Source organism: Choristoneura fumiferana, chromosome 17 (genome assembly GCF_025370935.1).
Source record: "Choristoneura fumiferana chromosome 17, NRCan_CFum_1, whole genome shotgun sequence".
NCBI lineage: Eukaryota > Metazoa > Arthropoda > Insecta > Lepidoptera > Tortricidae > Choristoneura > Choristoneura fumiferana.
Window position 1 is genome coordinate 17,130,223 of NC_133488.1, and position 22,204 is coordinate 17,152,426.

Sequence of the window (22,204 nt, forward strand, 5' to 3'; positions counted from 1 at the left end):
CGTTAAGGGCGCACCAAGCCTTTAGCGCATTTATTGCTTTCATTTAATCTCATCATCATGCCTGTTCCACGCGGGCCAGTGCGGATTTTCACACGCACCATTGAATTTCTTCGCAGGTTTGTGCAACGATGTGCAAAGCTCGTGGTAAATTCAAATGTATCGCACATGAATTTCGAAAAACTCAGAAAGTTTTGAACCCACGACCCTCTGTTTGAGAGGCGATAGGTCAAACCACTAGGCCACCACGGCTTCATTTAATCTTCATTTAATCTCTTGTGTATCATTACCAGCAAGGCTTTCGTTTTGAAACTCATAGGTAAGATATTTGAGGATTTACTCTATAAATCATGCATTGTAAAAACACGATAACTTGAAGTTGAACAAAATATACCCGTACGGCGAAAATATTACGAAGCAGCTCATGCGTTTTTAATCATAAGAAAACTAGATGTTTTCTGTCGCATATACACGTTACATTTTTTAAATATGCATTTGTTTTAGTAATACGAAGAAAATACTTAAAAACGCGCGCGTTCTGACCAAACTATCTTGAACCCTATCGCTCTTCCCCGCCGCCTTACCCTATATCCGCATTGATAAGCGCTAAAAACTCAGTGCCCCCTTAAAAAATAAGCTAATATTTATCTTATAGGCAATCGCCGACGCGTAGTGCCACCACTGTTTCCAACATCCCAAGCTCACATAGGGACATCAGCGACATACTCTATCCTCAAAAGCATGTCCATGAACTCTTGCGCATCTAACCAACGCCAGGGTACGGCCTCGCGGTCGCATCTTGCGTTGCGCCGAGTCACCCCGTACAGGACAGAGATGGCGCATATGAAGCAGAGAACGGCAAAGGCTTGGAAGAGGCATTTCAGTGGCTCCCTGGAATTAGAGACTGTGGAATAGAGAATCGCCGGTTTTTGGGGGTAGACTGAGGAGTATAAAACGGGTGTGTATTTTTTCTTATAGCTTCTTCTGTAAAGTTTGTTAGTCGACTGAACTGAATAAATAGTATATTATATGACCGTTGAATAATGAGGGATCTTAAAGTCAAGTAACGTGTTCAGGCCACATTGATTTTTCGAGTGGGCTAAATTAGCTACGAGAATTTAAAAAAAAAACAATCATTAATTACAAGAATTAAGACTTAATTATTAAACTGATTGTAGCAATATCTTAAAATCATTAAATAAACATAACACGACATTCTCTTTTCTTTTTGCCATAAGTATTTACATTATGTTTAATTACATTGGAAAGTTAAATTTTTCTAGAAGTTGATTTTAAAAATTTCGGGAATTATTTAAGTGATTTTAACAATAACCACGAAGTACTGCTTAAAATACAGTGTAATATGGCTGGCCGAAAGAGTAGACGCTGGTTATTACAATAGAAATTATGAGTGGAAGGAAAACAACAAGAAAAAGTGCTAAATTGTAAATTACCAAGTACTAATGGCAAATCTGTGAAGAAATAAGCGATAAAACCATTTTTATCTTTAAATAATGGGTACACGAATAATCGGGTCGGTATTTCCATGTCAGTATTATCCGGGCCGGTAAATAATGTCACCCTAAATATTTATATTTGAGGGTCCAAATGACTTACCACAACAGCCTTCGAAGACTGCGATGTGGAACGACGGCATTGCGCTTCTCGCACTCCATGCAGGCTACTTCTACTTGTGTGCCTATGGACGCCACGTCTGCAAACAGGAGCATTATTTAGTAACCAATCAACAATTATTTATTTGATACTAAATACAACGAGAACTACACAATCTACAATTGAGTTTAATTCGTTTCATAAGTGAATTAAATTGCACCGTAGTCAAGAACAATGTAGTTATTACTAAAAGATATTGATATGATATTATACTATAACCGTCTTAAAGTGATACACTATTTTATCCTGTCTACTGAAAGATCAACTATGTAGATTTCAACATTACTACATCATCTACATACAACTAACGTAAAGTGTAGCTCTAATCACGTAATTAAATTTTAGCTGGTCAAACTTATGGACTAATAATAACCAACACCAACATAAACAACGACACAAACTAATCCAACAACACAACAGCTAAACTACTTAAACATCAGATAACAATTACCACTTTCGTCAGTCTGACATAAAACACACGAGACTTCACCAGACAGACTGTCTATCTTCTCCTTATACGCTGAACAAGCAGACTCCAAAGCATGCACCCTTGCTTGTAAACTGCCTGACATTGCTTCCAAGAAATTGTTTCTCTCCATACCCTCTTCTACGTGCTTTTGTAGGACATTCAGTGTGTTCTCATACTTATTCAGATCCAAATGCATTTCGGAGAGATTATTGTTAGCGTGGACAACGTCATGTTCCAATTTAGCTGTGTAATCTTTTAATTGCTCGCATTCCAGGCATTGTTTAGTGGAATCTTCAAGGACAGCTTCAATTGGTAAATCAGTTTGCGTCTCAACCACACTAGTTTCTACTGCCATTCCGTTAATATAGTCCTGTAATGTGTTTGAATTAATCTGGTATTCAGATTTTATACTTGTTACCTTTTGTTTAAACTCCTCAAGGTCTAAATTTAGTTTAATATTATTATCTTTTAGTTGAACACATTCAAGATCTTTTTCGATACAATCAGTGCATGGTTCAATAGGTTGTTCATCTGTTTGTGTTCCATTAGTAGCTTTATCTTTATTCATTTGCCCTGCACATTTCTGCATGATATTCAAATTATCTTCATACTGATTGAATTCGGTTTGCAAAATTGATATCTTTTCATTGGACAATTCAAGTTCACTTTGCATTTTCGCTAGATTCTGGTGTTGTTTCACACATTCTATGCAAATTTTGGAGCAGTCTACACATTCTACATTATTATTATCTGTAGTATTATCAGTTTGAGTCTCTACTGTTGTCGTTGATAAGTCTCTCTGAGAGTCACATTTGTCGCATTGGGTGTCATTAAACTCCAGTATCTGTGATCTGGACATGTTCCCGAAACTCTCGGGAATGTCACGTCGAGACATGTTACAGAAGCTGAGGCGTATTTCGTCGAACAGGGACAAGTTGGAGGCGCGACCAAAGTCCTGTTCTTTTAGTGCTTTAGTGAACGCATCGTCATCTAATACTTGGTTATCTATTGAAATAGAGAAGGTTAAGCGAATGAGGAAGCGGGCGAACAACAATTATACACTGTACAGTCAAGGTCATAATTTCATAAATGTAGCATGTACGTTACCAAGACGTGAAAAACATATAAACTTACGTTATGGCTGTTTGGTTTATGCTCTCGACTGTACAGTAAGCGATAGATATCAAGCAGAAAAACGGTCAATGACAAAATATTATGTACCTACGTACACTTCTTTGAACTATTTTATTGAAAGAACCTTGTGCCGTACTATTTTAAGAATAGGACACGCGCGTGACTGCGTGAGCGAGTCCATAGTCCATTTTCCGACAGCCTTTTAAATAGACTGAATGAGAACTGGACCTCTAAATCTTGACCGCGTCCTGTTAATGATCGCGGGCAGGCTGGACTGTGCCTATATGACACATTGTGGGAAACTACATGTCCCCACTAGTGTCATAATGTGGTGAACTCCCTATTTAGCATTAATTTAATATATATGTATAACTAACACTTAGATTAAGTCAAACTAACAACATATGTGTCTAAGAAACATGAAATAAATGGATTTTAATTTTAATTTAATTGTAACTAGAAATGTGTGTGCGTCATTTTAGCTTAGCTCTAGCTTGGTAATAATAGAGTCAATGCGGCAAATGAGGTAAGAAAAGTTTCAATTATACCAAAAGTTATCGTCAAAATTTGACCCATCAGCACTAGGCCGCATAATACACAGGCATAACTTGCAATACATACATTTCTGAGAAAGCATCAGACGTCACATTCAAAAGCTAGTTTAGAACAACAAATCGTATTCACCTGAGGAGAACTTGCTATCAGCATGCATGCTGTCAAGTGCCGTCAGCATTTGGTCCTCAGTGTAACTGACGTCGACGGACCTATCGAGATGCAGCGCCGCGCTGTTGGAGCGGTTCAGGACGTCCTTTAACTCCATCTCCAGGATCACCTACGGGAGACAAGAGCGAAAGGTTCTTTGGAATCAACTCAGTAGTCATAGCAGAAGTCGTACGCTGGGTCCCCACTGAGCGAACCACTTCGCTAGGCCGCCATTTTCGCTTAAATTCTGAGCCCAACAGTTGAACATCTTACGAGGCGGCTCGCTCAGTGGAGACCAGAGGCTTTATTGACTAATACACTTGGAATCACAATCGTTTTCACCGCTGCTTTCTGTCACATGGTATAAGACGAGAGTAGAAAGATTGTGAATGCGATCGCGAGCGTCAGCGCAGACAATACGGCCTCTGAAATTAAGAAGCTAGGCTAGGTGTTATTGCAGAAGTGTCAAATTTCATCAATATTTTTCACCACCCTTTTTTTACCTGCTACTGGCATAAAATAATCCATATGAAGAAGCATGATATTTACGTAGACCAATAGCGGTTTTCATGGCGCTCTATAGAGCTTTGAATCTCTTGACAGTTTTTGTAACTGGGCTACTACGTAACTCGAAGTTCGTATCGTACCGTCCCTTTCGCTCTCGTATTAAATAGTATAAGTGTCAGAGGAACCGCACGACACGAACAAGCGTTTAGTTCCTGATGGTAAAATTTTGAGGAAGGTGAGTTCAGACTGTTATAAGCATCTTAAGCCTGGCCTGATTCATATTTGTGTTGTGTTGCATTTTGATGCAACCTGAACTTGCCAGTTGTGATGAATACCGTTCCCGCAGCGCCTCGCTCTGCTCCAGCAGCGCCGACCGACGCGCGGCGTCCATCTGCCCAGTGCGGTCTGGGACACAGTCTGACATGACTGGTCCAAGCGGCCCTCACCTTGTCCCGCAGCACTTGTTGCAGCAGCTGTTCGTGGTCGCGCAGGCGCGCCGCCAGCTCGGCGCGGGAGGCCCGCAGCGCCTCGCTCTGCTCCAGCAGCGCCGACTGACGCGCGGCGTACATCTCGTTGATGCGGTGACACTCCGCTTTGGACGAACTGAGCAGCTCCTGAAGGGTCAGTTTCTGTAACAGAGGGTTCACACCTTAGGAAGATCGCACATGGCGACTTTTTATAGTGAGGCAGTTGCAAAACGATTGCGGTACAACAGTTGGCGGCGATGGCGCTCGCGCATATAAACACGATTCTGCATCGCTACTATCGTGATAAGCATCGCTACAGTCGCGATGCAGCATTGACACAGTCGTGGGCTGTAGAATGTCTAAGCCTGCACTCCACTGCCGCGGCATTGCGTGCGTACGTAGCAATGCTGAATCAGTACAGTCGCGCGTTTTTATCGCTATAGCATGGGTTCTACCGCAACAAAAAGTCACCGACCGCGATCTACCTTAGAAGATATTCAATGGAGATTCGTCGACCTTGAACGTTCATCAACGTTATAAATATATTGAAATTGAGACAATCTAAAGTTTTAAACTTTCGTGATTTTCACTCGTAGTCAAAATATTACAAACACTCAAGGACGCGCTGCTAGGCAGACTTGACACTCCACACTTCAGTCTACTCGTGAGCACACGAGTGATAATCAGTCCTGGCAGTTAATTTAGCCATTATTCGGCAGAGACCTATGTTCAACGATGTATATTCCCTGATGAGGCATCAGTCAAATGTGTGCAGCGCATACCTCGGCTTCGAGATTCACGACTTGGTCCTCGAGGGCGGCGGCGCGGCGCGCGGCGGCGTCGCGCTCCCGCCGCGCGGTGCCGAGCGCCTGCTCGCTGCCGCTTAGACGCTCGGTCGCGTCTTCATAGTCGCGTCGAGCGTCGATCAGTGTCTTGTTTTCATCACGTAGCCTAGAAACACATGAATTCATATCATCATTACATCGTCGTGTCAGCCGGAAGACGTCCACAGCTAAATATAGGCCTTCCAGGAGGATTTCCAAGTTTTTCTTTACCATATTGTGGTGGCATCCGTTTTGCAGAAGAGCAACCAACACTTCGGCTTCAGGTCACTTCTTTCGTCGTGTTCAGGCTTACAGTTCTAGGAGCGTCACGAAACCGGTGACTTGTTTTTTCGCCGAGTTTAACTACGCAGATATATGTTTCGTAGACAACTATTGGCAGACCTTTCTTTTCGTCGAGTACCTAACGTTTGGTATAATTTAGTGATGAATAGTCCTAACGAATTTCTGTTTATAGTTGTTCGACTTACTGACTCATAATTCAACTAAGTAGTTTGCTAAAAGTTGAGTTACCTACGAAACGTCAGTCGACGAAATAATACATCTAGGAACAAATCCGTCGGCGTACGGTTACTCGTGAAACGTTGTCTGCCAATCAATAATCTGCGTAAAAATTGCCGGCGAAACATTAGATAACCCAAGAAACTACAAATAATACAAGTAGTACACCAGCTGCCTCTAGAGGTATGTCCGGTCGCAGATGTCAAACCCTACTTACATGGTAAGGTGGGCCCTCAACGTGTCCCTCTCCGCAGTGATGGCAGCCAGGGTCTCCTCATGCTGGTGCACCGAATAGTCCAGCTGGCTCCGGAGCTGTGCTGCGAGGTGCGTTTTCTCGCGGATCTCGCTTTGAAGCTCCTCTAAGAGCAGAAACCCTGGAGAGTGGAGCATCATGTAAAAGCATGCACAGGCAGTATTGCCTAACGTGCATTTGGCATCTCTTTCTACCCTCGTCTTATACCGTGTGACAGAAAGAAGTGGTGAAAACGATTGTGATTCCAAGTGTTCCAAGTCCAAAAAGTTTTTTAATCGTTTGACACTGGGTAAAAAATCGCACTGAAAATGGCTGCCTAACGAGGATGCTCACTCAGTAGGAACCCAGCTTAAGACTTAGTAATATCGCAAATACTTTTTAAAATGCCTGTACTGTTTTACTGTGCTGTTTTACCTGATCACTCTGTTAATGACTCAGTTTTCTAAGGATAATTAATAATGAGGTTTACCAGTTTCCTCAATGTGACAGGGTACACTAATGGTCACTTAATTTGTGTTTAATCAATACCTTTGTATTAAAAAAGCAAGTAATTAATTATATCAGAAGTGTGTCAATCTAATTTTAATAAGCCAATAAATTAATGTCTTTCTTTATATTACACATTAAAAATTAATTATTTTATTATAATTACTTATTGATGCTACAAAGACTCATCTTACATCAATAAAATCTTTGGCTAGTTATTATTATACAGATGAATTGAAGATGCAGTGAAGAATCTGTTCCCATCATCATCATCATTCTAATAGAGGTTTTTCTGAACCGGTGGTAGTTTTTTTTTGACATTCGTGCTTGTTTTAGCCTAAATTGTATAAAGATATTTTGACTTTGACACGGCTACTTGGCTACTTCCAACTGCTGCCAACGTGTTTATGAATTTTTGTATTCACTTTATTTATTATTTACAAATGTCAAACCATGAGTTTAAAGCAAGCTTAAAAAATGTAGAAATAATTACCGTCATTGGATATACCAGAATCAGAGTCCTGTGGTCCGGGTCCACTTCTCAAGTTGTAACTGTAATGAATGATCGCCAATTACGACAAAAAGCAATGAATTAACTCAGAGGTTCCCAATCTTTTTATACCACGGCTCGGATCGCATGGTCGGATTTTGTTTTAAAGACCCCTTGTAAAAGATAATATCTATGTGTAGCTGCTCTAGATTGGAAACGTAAGCGACAGTCCAAGGGCGTCGCGGCCCACAGTTTGGGTATCCCTGATTACCAACTAACTAAAACTAATGAATTATGCCTTAGCCGATTAAACATGCTTCACACAATTAGATTCATTTCATAAAGTGACAGACAAATTTGGTGTGTGGTTAGTGGTTTTATTTTAAACATGTTTTCAAATTATAAATAAAAAGCAGGGCCAGATTTAGAGTTTAGGTGCAATGAAGAAAAGAATGCAGGCCCCTAAGTCGAAAAAGGATTGTTTGAGAAAAAATTAAATAGTTCCTGACTCAGGATATTTTTTTAAACCTTTATTGTCCCCTTGTGGAGACTAGGGCTGCAACCCCGAATGCCCTCACCTAAATCCAGCCCTGATAAAAGTTATCTAAAACCAGTATGCATAAATGGCAGAATGTAACAATATGGTAATTTCTAGAAAAGGACTCTTTGTATTTTTATTACTTTTATGCAAAAAAAACCCTGGCAAAAATATAGAAATATGCTGTTGTATTGGAACAAACATACCTCTCGTCCAGGTCTGTTTTGCTCTTTTGTCCATCGCTGAACATGTTCAAAGCAGTGGCTAGTTTAGACACATTTATCTCTGGGTTGCTATGATTAGGGTCCAGGAGGGATTTCAAGTAATTGAACTCAGTGCTAAAACAAAAGTGAAGTAAGTACAAAGATAACAAGTATAAAGCATGTACACTTAAACTAGTTTACTTGTGTCGTTCAGAACTCGAAACAATAGATTGGTTTTCTTTTTCTTTGTAATTTGAATCTACAGGAAAATTAAGAAAACCAACGAGTCCTGAGCAACATTAACATTCTGGTTGTACTGTATACAGAGCTAATTTTTGAAATCACATCACTGGAAAATACTAAGTGAACAGGTGAAATACAGAGCAGTGAAAATTTGATTCAGAATTTTATTCCAGTCAAAAATATGTTTCCACTGTCTTCTTACACTGAAATAAGAGTTTGTAAGTAATACATGTTTTTGAAGGATTGGATATTTTTATATCTTCACACAACTATTATATATGTATTTTTTATCTCAGAAAGCTCCATACTCTTTGTATTTTTTCTCATGTGTAGTTTCCTATGGAAGATACATATTTTTATGTTAGTATAGTTTCCTATGGAAGATACATATTTTTATGTTAGTACGACAGTAGGACTCCAAAAATGACCATGTTAGAATTATGAACTGAAAGAGAGCCCAATGGCATGGAAATTATGCAGCATCAACACAGTACATAAAATACATTAAAACTTTAACTTACTTATTCGTCTTCATGGACGGTGCACATTTATCCATGAGTGCGTCCACATGCAAAGTTCCACTGCTATCGGCACCACAATAGTCAAATATCTGAAGCGCGGTCTCAAGACACTCTGTAAAAACAAGACTAAGTTCAGTATGCGCCCAATAAACATACCAACGCGTTGCCGTATTTATATAAACCAATAGAAAAAGCTAAGAAAACAATAACTTACCATCAGTGTTCGAAGTATCCCTGTCTAAATCCATTTTGCGTCAAACAATTACTGTAACTAGAAGCAAAACTCGTTGAAAAGTTATTTTAAAATCCTTGTCTAAATCACGAGTAATACACATGCACGTTAACGGCTACAATTGTTTGTTTTTCATTACGCTTAAATAAATTCGTTACGCTAGGCCGGCCGGAGTACAAAAATAGCAATGCAAAAATAGTTTCCGGTCAGTAATCAAATAAACGTCAAAAGTTCAAACTCTATGACGGATGACAGACTAGTCTATGGTCTCGTCTATGGCCGCGGCCTAATGAGGGCTATCGCGCATGAATTCGCCACTAGAGGCGCTAGTGTAGCGTGAGGTCTCCGAAATGTCAAATCTCATAGTTTTTGAGTGAGCTACGCGGGTTTATTTAAAATTAGAATAATTTTATGAATATTTTGCAATATCTGAAATTAATTATGGCAAATATGCGTTCCGGGGCAATGAATGTCTGTATTTAGAGACAGTTTTGTCTTTCGGAAACCTTTGTCCTCCCTTTTTTCCGAACAAAACGGGGACTATGCAACACTGTGTCATGCTCGATATTTTTATGGTACGGTTTTAAGGTGTATTAAATATGATTTTAATCTAAACTTTGTTTTCACGCCCGTAATAACAGACTTTGAAAGCCATACTTAAAAACCTCACGCAACAGTGCGCCATCCATTGAGACAAAAAACGATAGCCCTCATTATTATAAGCGGGAAATTAGAAATTCATTCCACAAACCCTGTTTGTCGACCAAAGAAAATGCTCTAATACAGTCGAGTTCAGAAACTTGTGAGTAAAAAAAAAGAAATTTTTTGATCAAAAATATCTGAACACGACTATTGTTTTCGGCGTAGAAGCGTGTTCAGATATTTTTGATCAAAAAATTTCTTACAAGTTTATGAACTCGACTGTACCCGCTATAAATGGTTTCTTTGTAATACAATACAAGGCTTAGTCAAAAAGTAGAGGTAGCGGAATGCAATCTAAGTAGTTAAGTACATCAAACTTTAATCATCGTTAAATAATTGATGAATTCACTCCATCTATTACAAAATTAATAAATCAATCCTTTGACGAATCTTGTTTTCCGGACAGTTTGAAAATAGCTAAGATAAAGCCCATTCCTAAAAAAAATGGAAAATTAGATGATCCAAGCACACATAGGCCAATTGCATTGCTTTCAGTAATATCAAAAATATTTGAAAAATGTATGGCAAATCGTATCTATAGCTTTCTGGAAAAATATAAACTACTTGATGAAAACCAACATGGATTCCGAAAAAAACACTCCACAACTCTCGCTATATACAATTATATCCAAGAAGCTTTAGAATACATTAAGGATAAAAAATATGCTATAGGACTCCTGTTAGATATGTCGAAAGCGTATGACAGAGTTTCACATGACATCTTACTCAACAAACTAAACTCAATAGGTATTCGAGGTAAAGCACTAGGCTGGATGAAATCATACCTTTGTCAACGAAAACAGTACGTAGAAATTGAACATGTAAACGAAACAACTGGATATATCAAAACATTTACGTCTAATATGCACACAGTTGACAGTTCAATCCCACAGGGCAGCGTTTTGGGATGTGTGCTTTTCCTTATTTATATAAATGACCTACCACGGATCACCGAACACAAATGTGTCCTGTTTGCCGATGACATATCAATCTTATTTAAATGCAGCAATGAACAAGATAGCAATACTTTAATTCCTAATACTTACTATACCATAGCTCAATGGCTCCAAGACCACAACCTTATAATTAACAATAGCAAAACAAAAATCATCCAGTTCAGACCAAGACAAAAACAACCAATTAATTTAAATTCAATTTTAACGATTACTAATGTAGAAGAAGTTGGTGAATGCACATTGCTAGGGGTTACTATTGATAATCATCTAAACTGGAAAAAACATATCGAAAATTGTAAAACTAAACTGTCTCAATTTATATATGCGCTGAGCATTCTCAAGGCCAATACCAGCACGGCTTGTGCGTTGGCAGCGTACCATGCGCACGCGTCCGCCTGGCTGCGCTACGGGCTGCTGCTGTGGGGACACAGCTCCGATGCGCACCAGCTCTTTATTATGCAGAAGAAGTGTCTGAGGATCTTAGCCAATATCCACCAACCGAACAGTTGCAAACCATATTTAAAAAAAATTAATATATTGACCCTTCCATCGCTATATATCCTGGAAACAGCAATATTTGTTAGAAAAAACCTACACTTATACCAATTTTCAAAAAGTGCCCGTCGAACCCATAAACTTATCCTTCCAGAACCCATACTAGAAATCTACAAAAACAGCCCGTATTATAGAACAATTAACATATACAACAAATTGCCGTTAAATATTAAGAATATAAATAGTAATACATTATTCATAGCTAAATTAAAAAAAGATCTATTAGAAAAATGTTATTATTCTACTAAGGAATTTATGGATGAATGAAAATATCATTAAACTTAAATTATATTATATTACTATAAGCATTTTTGTAAACACGATATTATTGTGCCATAATAGTTTATAACAGTTTAATTTAATTTATAGTATAATGTAACCGTAGTTTTTAAGCTTTAATGCAAGTACGTAGGATATCTTACCTTTTTGTTGTTTAATAGAATTAGATAACATTATTATAAATGTGGCTATACCCTACCAGGGTGCATAATATTGTAAGACTTATTAGAATAAGGCCTTATGTATTTTATGTTTTTTGCCAAATAAATAAATACTAAATAAATAATAATACCGCATACTAGATAACATTTTTTTATTTCTCATATCAAATTTCTATCGTAAAATAGGTTACAAAATATATATTTACAATGACACTATTGTAACTTGTAAGGTAATCATAAAATCATAATATAACTAAGTTACTATCGCATTCTTACAGTATTAAGAACTTCCACCAATCCCGCATGAACTTTCAATATAGCAAGTTTAGTTTCAACCATTGTAAAATCACTTAATTCCATCTGGAAAATAATAAATGAAAATAGAGTCAAATTTTAATAAAGTCAGGGGTTAAAATTAATATAGTATGGAAAACAATAATTATTACCCCATCAGGAGGATCCCTCTGCCTTGGTGGTAATCTTCCGTACATTCGTTCACAGATAGCACACAGGCCGCACCAAGTTCTGTATTTCAGTGTATTTTCATTAGTCTGAGAAAACAAAGAAAAATTCTTCAATTTATATATGTTCTGTCCGAACATTTCATTGAAATTGATAACAACTTAAAAATATTAGCAAAATTCAAATAACCTCTTCACTATCCTTTGACAGAAGTCTTTCTTGTTTCCTATGTCCTGTGTCCAAAAGAGTCAATTTAATTTCATCGGGTATGTTATCCTCCTCCTGATACCCGTCCCATTCCATAATTTCTTTGAAGTGTTCGACTTGTTTCGCCGTGAGGATGCCGCCCATCATCAGGATTAAGCCTTCACTGATATCCTAGAAAATGTACGTTTTAATACTAAACTTTGAAGTTTAAATAGATGATGCCTACCTTTAGAACCAGTCTCGCATAATGCATATGGCGTATATAGTGAAATGATAATGTCAGTACACAGACGGCAGATGAAAATTAACATAAACCTATTTAAAAATGTATTACTTTCGTAATAGTATTAGCTATGGTATTAGTAATAAATCGAAAAGATATTAACATTAATGTTATATTTGTAGGTACATTTAAAATCGATAAAAATCCTACTTCTACTATTCCTGCTATAGGTAATATAAATGCGAACGTTTGTAAGTCTGTTTCTTTGTTTGTCTGTTACCTACTTCATCTCATCACGTCTAAACCGTACAGATAGTTTCGAGTCCCGGGAAAGGACATAGGATAGTTTTTATCCCGGAAAAATTGCATACCTAGTTCCCGCGCGCCGCGGGATAGCAATAACCGAATTCTACGCGGACGAAGTCCCGGGTAACGGCTAGTTTATAACTATAAAATTGCAGTTAAAGTCAAACAAACAATTTAACTAATACCTGAATTGGCATCCTGTAGCCACCGGGTCTGAACTTCCTCAAAACAGTTAGGTACAGCAATTGCTTGGATTTCTTCAAGGTAACGAAACGTGCAGCATATTGCATTGGAGTAAGAGCTGCGAATAATTAAATCAATTTATGTACACGTAATTGATTTTTATGCAAAATAATCTACAGCCTTAGCTAAATCTGGGACTAGCTAGTTTGAGTTTGTAATGGAAATCAATTATCAATCAATACCGTGCTGCTTGATTCTTCCAACGAGGTCATCTGTTATATTGTCACGGGAAGATCTATCTAGTCCAAGGACTTAAACGGTTTAAACGCAAGTAAATTTCAACTTTAAATATGTAGGTACATTAAATCAGGAACGTTAGTTCTCTTTATAAATAGTTTGCGAAATCAGGTAAATTATTATTGTCTCTCCGGGAGGTGCCTCCTTTTTGTGTTCAACCCATAGTTTAATTCTGCCACTATGTACTTACTTTCAAGTGCATTGGAGTCTATTGGCAAAGAAAATTGGGCACTTTGGCGGGAGAAGACTCGAGGTATGTGCAGCCAATCGCCTAGACTGACTGCTGGTACTTTTAGTTCTTTTAAGAGTGTTTGCATTTCTTGGCCGTAGGGCCGTTCAGGGCGAGTGCGAAGTGCTTCTTCTAAGACATAGCGTCTCTGGAAGGTTTAGCGGGTTTTAGGACAACGTATGTAATGATTACATTTATTATGTATTTTGATGATGCCAGTATCTATCTCGCGTAACATAACCACAGGTCAAACTTTATTTTCGGATAAGTTGAATTTTTAAAACTAGACAGTTTTGCACGTGGCGTACCTTAGTATCGAATTCAGTCTCAATAGCTTCTTCATCAACTTCCCTGTGGAGATACTTTAGCATGTCATCGTCAAGAAACGAGTCAGTTTGTTTAGGTACCCCCGTTTTTATGACTGGCAGTATGATGATGTCGTCATCTGCCGACGGAGCAATGGAACCTCGAGAACTCGGGTTTTGAGAGTCAGTGCCAATACCTGCAATCTAGATTAAAAAGAATTGATTATCAAAATGCCTGTTTATCTCCCTATTTCTCTTATTTTTCTGGTCATCTTTGTTAAACTGAATATAACAAACAAAGACGGCATCGTAGATATAGATCTAAGCTGTCCCTGTAGATAACAGGAACTTCAAAGAGAGTGGTAAAACAGGAGTAAGAAAAAAACTGTCGATTACTCAATGACACATCTGAGTTAACCAAGGGTGTTAACAAAATAAATAAATCAGAAACGGCATTATTACTGGACTTGAACTTGGATTTACAAAGTCTCAAACTTTCTTTCTTCGCTAAGAATTATTTAGTGATTAGATATACTTGGGTTTCTGGATCTTGCTGCGTCTGCGCGGCAAGTCCAGCTGATGTCATCCGGTCGCTACCGGTGGGACGGCCTTTGCGGTACTTTTTGCCCCGCCTGCGAACTTCACCACCGTCTAAACAGAATAGATTTAAGCTATGACGTCATTGACGGATTTTAGAAAATGGGAGTATGAGAGTAAATAAATAAATACACAAGTAAAAAGTAACCCAGTACTACAATAACTATTAAATCATTTTTTAAGGATTGGTCAAAGCCTATAGAACATAGAAATAAATGCTCATCTTTTTCAATTACCTCCCTATTATTTCTAGTCTTACCTCCTGATCCATCCAGATTAACTCGAGCAGTTTCATTGCCGTCGTTAGTTTCATTCTCGCCTTTCGAACGCTGTGATGTCGGGGGTGGAGCCTCAGTTTTATTATTTTTTTTAATTACTTTGCCTAACTTAAGTGCTTTCAACTGATTCTGCAAAAACAAAAGGATAAAGATTATTCTCATACAAACGGATACTGAACCTAGACCCTTCTTATTTAAGGAGGTAGAATTCTCGTCCAGTTTTACAGCTTTGACTACCTCTAGTTTTTTAAAAAACTGGTCACTGTCATAATTCAATGTCTTCTCTTTTTTCAATAACTTCTTTGGCATCAGGACACTTGGTAGTTTCATCCTCTTTCTCTGTCCAGTAGCTCCCCACGTAGTCATGGACAGGACGATATTGGAAGCACCTCTTTTCCTACTTTTAGGCGCATAATTTATAAAGATTCTCGTCAAATGCATCAAATTGCAGTCACAGGGAGACGTGGGGATGATCGAAGGTATTTGCAAAGGCCTGCGTTTAACGCGCTTTGGTTTAGCTGTGTACAAGTTATCGCCTGTTACAAAGAAGCTTTTTTCTTTTTTCTCCTTTGGTTTATCTTTTTTGATTGGCAGCAATTTGGTCTTTGATATTAGAAAAGGTAACATCTTTTATTTTTACGGAAAGTAATATAGTAAAATTTGCGGCTTGCACTAACGTGATTAGATACAAAGTGAGCGTGTTCAACAATGTCAGGAAGGTAAATTAGCTATCGATTATACTTATCAGCAGGTACTCTGTACGCTCTAGTAGTCGTTGAAGAGGCTGGATGGAAAACTACGTAAAGGCGTGTGTCAGTTAACTGATTAGAAAATCGGTGTGTACTTAAGCAAGGGTATTCTGAACTACTCTGTTATTGAATTTAGTGGCATTGACCTTTAAGTAAATGCCAGCTCGAACTATCGTATGCACAAAGTAATTTCTTTCAACTATTACAGGAATAGTAGACGAAAAAAAAACTCATGCTAAATAATTAATAGGAAAGAAATGTCACTAGCACTCGATGATTCCATTTTTGTGAGTAAGTTTACATTCGCACTCTCAAAAATGTCCACGGAAAATTCGCAAGGTTCCCGCCAATTTGTTTTTTTTTTTTAATGGCAATATACAAGTTCGGATAGAACGACGATTGTGCCAATGTGTTACTTTGCTTTTTTAGTTAGTACTTTGCTTTAGTAGAGAAGTAGCAGATATTTTTACCTGCGATCTGTCAAATTTCATAAGACCGTCAGGTTGACCAACCTAACACTAGATTTTTTTACACTATGCTGGCTAATTTTATAGCAAAAATACTTGTTACCTCTTTGGTGCAATTTAAAAAAAAACTAAAACAATGCAATAAAGGATTTTCATACATTTTTTCTGCTCTAGAGCAGAAAAATCTCGCTTTGTGCTGGGTATTTAGTGCGGTTATGAGGAAATTAAAGCATAGTTGGAAAAAAGTAATTTTAGACCATTTTATCACAAACCAGCTTGCCTAGGTAATTTCAAGAGATAAAATTCTGACAGAACAAAAATAGATTAAGTACTCCCTAGTTTATATACAATACATAGGTTATTTTAATATTTAGAGCAAGGAAAAATTCAAGTAATTTTCAGAATTCACTTAACTTTTATAATAGATATTATATTAAAAAAATCCTAGAGGTAGATCAAACTACTCGTAGAGTCTTATACGTTTTCAAATAGCATTTTTACTGTACTGAGACAATTACTTTGCTCACACGCGACCATATGAAAGCTACGTTTATGCATTATATGTGTGTTCATGCAGTTCCTCCACCTCCACACCTAAACTCTAGCATCTGGTAGCATGATGAACGGCTGTGTTGCTCTGAAGACGAGCTCTGGTTGAATCCGAAACGTGTCAGTGTTGTGTGGTGGTGGTGATAGATGGGCTTGTGTGATGTGTTCTTACAGTGTAGAGGTGGAGGAACTGCACGAACACACATTTCTTGCATACATATACTTGCATATATAATATTAACCTACGAAAAGTAACGCCCGATTCAATAAATTAGCATTTTTATTATTTTTGCTCTTATTCTAAGCTGTATGTCATTTCCCACCAACCTTTCTATCCGACCGGTTACTAAAAGCTTCTTTGACGGGAGGCACTCTCTTCGACAGTACCAGCGGAGAAGCTAGTGGTGGAAGCTGTTCGCACTGCCCCATCACTAGACGATTGTGAGCACCGTCGGAGAGGTTCAAGGAGGGTAAGGTGGAGCGATCGTTGGTGGCGCTTGTATTGTGGCCTACAGTCATATCTGATGTTGTATAGCCGTGGTAGTAAAGGGTTTCCTAAGAAAGAGATTACAACTAATGATATATTTCAATAATTACAGTACTGCTAATATAAAAAAAAAACCGGCCAAGAGCGTGTCGGACACGCCCAAAATAGGGTTCCGTAGCCATTACGAAAAATAAAGTAATATTTTTGTAAGGATTTCGTATTTTGAATACGGAATCTTCCAAGTTTTGGTATATTTTATACCTTAGGCTGCTATTTAATATGAAACTACTAATAATTCTCAAGCAAATTTAGCCGTTATAGTTTTCTTGTAAGTTTGATATACTTACTACCATCCTACATTTTTTCAATTTTTTCCACCCACCGGTTTCGATTTTAGAGGGAGCGGGGGGGAGGACGCTCGATTTTAATGAAAATATGCACTTTACAGTTGAATATTTCGCAAATCTCTGAATCGAAAAACCGTTTTAGCAAACCCCTACTATAGGGTAGGATGATAAAAAAAATCACCCCCACTTTACGTCTATGAGAGGTAACCTAAGCAAAAATTTTTTTTAATTTTTATTATACCATTTTGTCGGCATAGTTTACATATATATCCGTGCAAAATTACAGCTTTCTAGCATTGATAGTCCCTGAGCAAAGCCGCGGACGGATAGACAGACAAACATGGCGAAACTATAAGGGTTCAATTTTTGCCATTTCGGCTCCGGAGCCCTAAAAAAAACTCTTAAAAAATACTTCATCGTCAACTCATGGTAATTAGTAATACCTGACTGTGGCTTCTCCGTAAGTCCAGAACTATAGTTGTTCTCTGGTGTGGCTGGTCTGGAGTAAGGCATCTCCGGGAACCCCGTGATTTACCGCTGGCGAGGGTGGGAGCAGGTGTTAGCGGTCTGGAATCCGTCTCCGTGTATCTAAAAAAGACAGAAGCGAAAAATCCGACTATCTTTTCAGAAGAATATTAAGGAACTTAAATTCATTGTTGTAAGTGTAAATTGTCTTGAAAAGAAAGGTATAAGGTAAGGTAAACGAAACTTTATTTAGAACTACCTAGGTAGCAAATAAACATAGGTACTTAAGTACATTAAGAAATTAAAGGGTTGCAGTATTATTTAAACGGTTCACTCATAGGTATGTTGTATAGAATCGGATGTCATGTCATACTTTCGTTCAGAATCATCTTTTTTTTTACTACCCCACTATAATGTCCCACTGCTGGGCAAAGGCCTCTCCTCTTGATCTCCCATCTTGATCTGACCTCCCGGTTCAGCGCAATGTCAGGCTAATCCCTTGCATACGCGTCTAAATCGTCCCGCCATCTCCTTGTCGGTCTGCCTCGCCGTCGATGGCCGTCCTCCGGTGCCCAAAGTGACTGTGTGAGCCGACCTCTGTGGGTGCATGCGACAGACGTGTCCAGCCCAGTCCCACTTCAGCTTAGCAGTCTCTTTCCCAACGTCGGCTATACGTGTTTTTGAGCGCAGTGTAGTGTTTTGGATTCTATCTGTCCTTTTTACACCTAGTATGCTGCGCTCCATCCCTCTCATCATATCACCGAATTATTTTTTGCATAATTATATTTTTCGCATACTATCATTTGTAAAGCAGAATATTAACATGGCATAATATCGATGAGAATAATATTTGTATATTCGAATAGTTATTTATTACGCAGAAAGATATATCACATAGTATTGGAAGCGTTAAAAACACCCCCGTGTAGTTTTAATTGTAGTTATTTATTAACCTAACCTTTATTGGCAGCAGTAAAATTTTGGCGCTTCGCCGGCCGCTAACGCGGCCCGCTTGCTTCGCTCGCTCGGCTCGCGCACTGTTGTGGTCGCAGTTCTAGCCTAACCCAACCAACTTATGTAGCTTCTGTTCTGTTCTGGCGCTTCGCCTGCTGCTGTCACAGCACGCATACTTTGCTGGCCTTAAGCCATTTTTATGATAGCTGTTCGTTCCTTTTACTATGTCATTATGCCATGTTAAGGTCAGCGCTATTTAAAATTACGTGAAAATTCAATAGTCCAAACTAGTATTTTGCTATGATAAAGGCATATCATAGCACCATATAAAAATCGGCGATACCAAGCGATACTATTGTTCTGCTGTTTAATATTCTGCAAAGTATATTCGGCGATAACATGTTCTGCTATTTAATATTCTGAGAAATGACTGATTACTCGAACTGCTAACTATGCAAAGTATGAGCAAAAGTATCATTCGGCAAAAAATTATGTGATTGTATTTCGGAGAATCGATATTATACAAGATAAAGGGAACCCTAGTTAAACTTTTGTGACATATGATAAAAAATAACGATTTCAAAATCAACAATAAAAATAGAGATGTTAGTTACCTTCTAAACATATCTTCAGTAACGATATCGTGAGGAGTTCGAATCTTATCCTTTTCGAGACCATTTTGATCTTGGATCTTGCTCAAGTCTTCTCCAAAAAAATGGCTTTTACCTTCCTGTAGCTGTAAAAATCAATAAAATTCGGGTAAATATAAAAAACTGCATCAGAATATAATATGTTAAACAAACACAATTTAGCTTGTAGTATCCCTGTGGTCCCTTGTGTGTGTGTGTGTGTGTGTGTGTGTGTGTGTGTGTGTGTGTGTGTGTGTGTGTGTATGTGTGTGTGTGTGATATAATAATAATTAATAAAGGAATTTGCTTCCAGACCACTTCGACATTTCGACTTTTTTTTCGACTGGATGGCAAACGAGCAAGTGGGTCTCCGTAAGCGATCACCACCGCCCTTAAACATCTGCAACACCAGGGGTATTGCAGACAGGTTCCTAACCTAGATGCCAAAGATGGGATACCTCACGTGCCAGTAATTTCTTCGGCTGTCTTACCTCCACGCCGAAACACAACAGTGCAAGCACTGCTGCTTCACGGCAGGATTAGCAAGCAAGATGGTGGTAGCAATCCGGGCGGACCTTGCACAAGGTCCTACCACCTGCCTGCCTGCCTGATTTAATTGAACACACACCTATTACCTATTTCTGTTTTTTTTTATGTAAATAATTATACCTACAACACTTCAGCTGCAACAAACAGCTTAGGTACCTACCATTATCAATAATAAGGTAATTGTGTAGTTGCACATATTTTTATTGATTTATTTATAATTAGCGCAAACAAACAAGCTTTAAAAGTATTCTCAGGTATTTTGTTTACTTTAGTTAGTAATTTTATAATCTGTGATGATCAGCAACATTGTCAGAAACTTCCGTTTCCGAAAAAAAAGACTATGGGATTTTCATTTCCGTTTCCGTACCTAATGTCTCTTCCGGCATTTTCCCTCGCATTATTGAAAAACTTGACGATAATATATCTTTAATTTACCAAATGTAAATAAGGATATTTCATTTAATATTTTTGAGCAGAAAATCGTAGCTAATATTATAATCTTTCAAATATACAAATGCTAAAGTTTGTGAAGCGTGCCTGTTTGTAACTCCTTCACGTTAAACTTATGTAGATTATCAATTCATCACACATATCTACATCTGGAATAACACAAAGGCTACTTTTTCTTCCGATATTCCCACAGGATCTATGTAAAATACCAAAATGTAAGACCCTGCAAATTATAGAAAACAAACAGATATATGTCTTTTGTCAGATAAAAAACAAACTTGTTGATGTCTTTTTTGTATCGAGGTCCTAAGTTCACTTGCTATAGCTATGCCACTGTGTATTGTTTGCCTTACCCAGGAATCCTTCGCCCGTTTGACGTACTCCTTAGCTTCGCTGTCAGCAGGGTGGTTGCAAAGAACCGAGCACGCGTGTGAGAAGGGGTTGTAGAGTCCTGCATACGGCCGCAGCATAAACGGTGCGGGAGTAACATCGCAGCGCAGTTCGACATTACTCTGTAAAAAGTAAAAGGGGGAGTCCAGTCACCAGCAGCAATATCTTACAGAACGCAACGTGCATAAATATCTGATACGGCTCTATTTCTAGGGTAATAGGACGAGTCGAATATTTTTGCACGCTCTGCTGTAGTAGATGTTAATGCATACTGTCCGTAACAACTGTATTAACTATTTTATGTTATGGAAATTCGAGTGGATTTTGTTTTTATTAATCAATCACACGCGTCCGTTCCGTGCTTGCACCGCCATAGGTACACCACAGAGTACTTTTTATATACTAGGTACACGAACGGGACGTGAACATGGCGGCGAGGTGCGGAGCAGTGCGGGGGTCGAACAAGATCAATCAAGACATGACGTAGGTTTTGAAAATTCTTATGTGAATTTAATTTAGTTCAAGTCCCGGAATTCCAATTCAACTGCCTGACTAAACTGAAGCTGCGGGTAAAGTTAGTGTTATGATTATTACTAGGCTCTACCAACCTTCTGTACAACGTGTGGAGGCTTCTGAGGAACAGAAGCCAACAAGCCAGTATTGCTCGTCAGCCCCATCTCTATTCCACAACCAAGCAAAACTCTGAGTAAACAATATCAGCGTCTATTCTATATCGACCAATCTATCGCCTAGCTACGTAAATACATTCGCAAACTAAAATACAACAAAATCCTTGTAAAGCTTACAAATGCTATTTTGACAAGAAATCTGTCGTAGAAGTCAAAGTGATAGAAATAGCATCAAATATATGTTTAATTGCAATTTAAGTTCCAAATCCAATACGCTTAAGTGTCATATTGGTTCGTTCAGCTACAGAAACAAAACGGATGTTGGCATAGTAGTTTTAAAGTACCATTAAAATAAAATTTATGATGATGGCAAAATGCACGTTTTATAACGCAACTGTACTTGATTAACGACAATCATGAATAAGAAACTGTGCATTTATGTGCAGAGCCGAGTTAACGAGCCTGTGGTGTAAAAATAGGCTGCAGTGGAAGACGCAACAGGAATATTTTTAATTTAGACAATTAAGATACAATAAAGAT

General features: G+C 38.2%; 2 protein-coding genes across 5 annotated transcripts; both read right to left on the reverse strand.

Annotated features, from left to right (window-relative positions):
• Positions 1 to 206: 206 nt before the first annotated feature.
• LOC141436993 (uncharacterized) lies at positions 207 to 9,499 on the reverse strand. Of its 2 annotated transcripts, none has more exons than XM_074100153.1 (11): positions 9,242 to 9,495; positions 9,028 to 9,139; positions 8,267 to 8,398; positions 7,526 to 7,584; positions 6,511 to 6,667; positions 5,733 to 5,901; positions 4,930 to 5,112; positions 3,959 to 4,106; positions 2,123 to 3,145; positions 1,615 to 1,711; positions 207 to 888 (listed from the first exon to the last, which is right to left on the reverse strand). In XM_074100153.1, exons 1-11 carry the CDS (start codon positions 9,273 to 9,275, stop codon positions 699 to 701), a joined length of 2,304 nt encoding a protein of 767 aa, XP_073956254.1. In that variant the 5' UTR covers positions 9,276 to 9,495; the 3' UTR covers positions 207 to 698. The 2 variants fall into 2 exon arrangements, with proteins under 2 accessions (XP_073956254.1, XP_073956255.1); XM_074100154.1 differs by having other exon boundaries at positions 816 to 901; positions 9,242 to 9,499.
• A 2,551-nt stretch (positions 9,500 to 12,050) lies between these two features.
• On the reverse strand, positions 12,051 to 22,188 carry LOC141437028 (uncharacterized). 3 transcript variants are annotated; one of them, XM_074100208.1, is made up of 13 exons: positions 21,644 to 22,188; positions 20,999 to 21,157; positions 19,632 to 19,753; positions 18,042 to 18,186; positions 17,092 to 17,319; positions 14,981 to 15,128; positions 14,660 to 14,775; positions 14,128 to 14,328; positions 13,781 to 13,967; positions 13,296 to 13,411; positions 12,564 to 12,752; positions 12,359 to 12,463; positions 12,051 to 12,272 (listed from the first exon to the last, which is right to left on the reverse strand). In XM_074100208.1, exons 1-13 carry the CDS (start codon positions 21,710 to 21,712, stop codon positions 12,174 to 12,176), a joined length of 1,884 nt encoding a protein of 627 aa, XP_073956309.1. In that variant the 5' UTR covers positions 21,713 to 22,188; the 3' UTR covers positions 12,051 to 12,173. The 3 variants fall into 3 exon arrangements, with proteins under 3 accessions (XP_073956309.1, XP_073956311.1, XP_073956312.1); XM_074100210.1 differs by lacking the exon at positions 21,644 to 22,188 and adding an exon at positions 21,308 to 21,563; XM_074100211.1 differs by lacking the exons at positions 17,092 to 17,319; positions 18,042 to 18,186; positions 19,632 to 19,753; positions 20,999 to 21,157; positions 21,644 to 22,188 and adding an exon at positions 15,237 to 15,850.
• Between the last annotated feature and the right edge of the window lie 16 nt (positions 22,189 to 22,204).

What these genes read in the sequence shown, in the direction of transcription:
- LOC141436993 (XM_074100153.1), bottom strand. Translation starts at nt 9,275, where the DNA reads ATGGATTTAGACAGGGATACTTCGAACACTGATG. An exon ending in GGATACTTCGAACACTGATG is followed by an intron (nt 9,140 to 9,241) that starts GTAAGTTATTGT and finishes TTGTTTTTACAG; the next exon opens with AGTGTCTTGAGACCGCGCTT. An exon ending in TTGAGGGCCCACCTTACCAT is followed by an intron (nt 5,902 to 6,510) that starts GTAAGTAGGGTT and finishes ATGTGTTTCTAG; the next exon opens with GCTACGTGATGAAAACAAGA.
- LOC141437028 (XM_074100208.1), bottom strand. Translation starts at nt 21,712, where the DNA reads ATGGGGCTGACGAGCAATACTGGCTTGTTGGCTTCTGTTCCTCAGAAG. An exon ending in TAATCTGGATGGATCAGGAG is followed by an intron (nt 14,776 to 14,980) that starts GTAAGACTAGAA and finishes TATTCTGTTTAG; the next exon opens with ACGGTGGTGAAGTTCGCAGG. An exon ending in GCTACAGGATGCCAATTCAG is followed by an intron (nt 12,753 to 13,295) that starts GTATTAGTTAAA and finishes TACATTTTCTAG; the next exon opens with GATATCAGTGAAGGCTTAAT.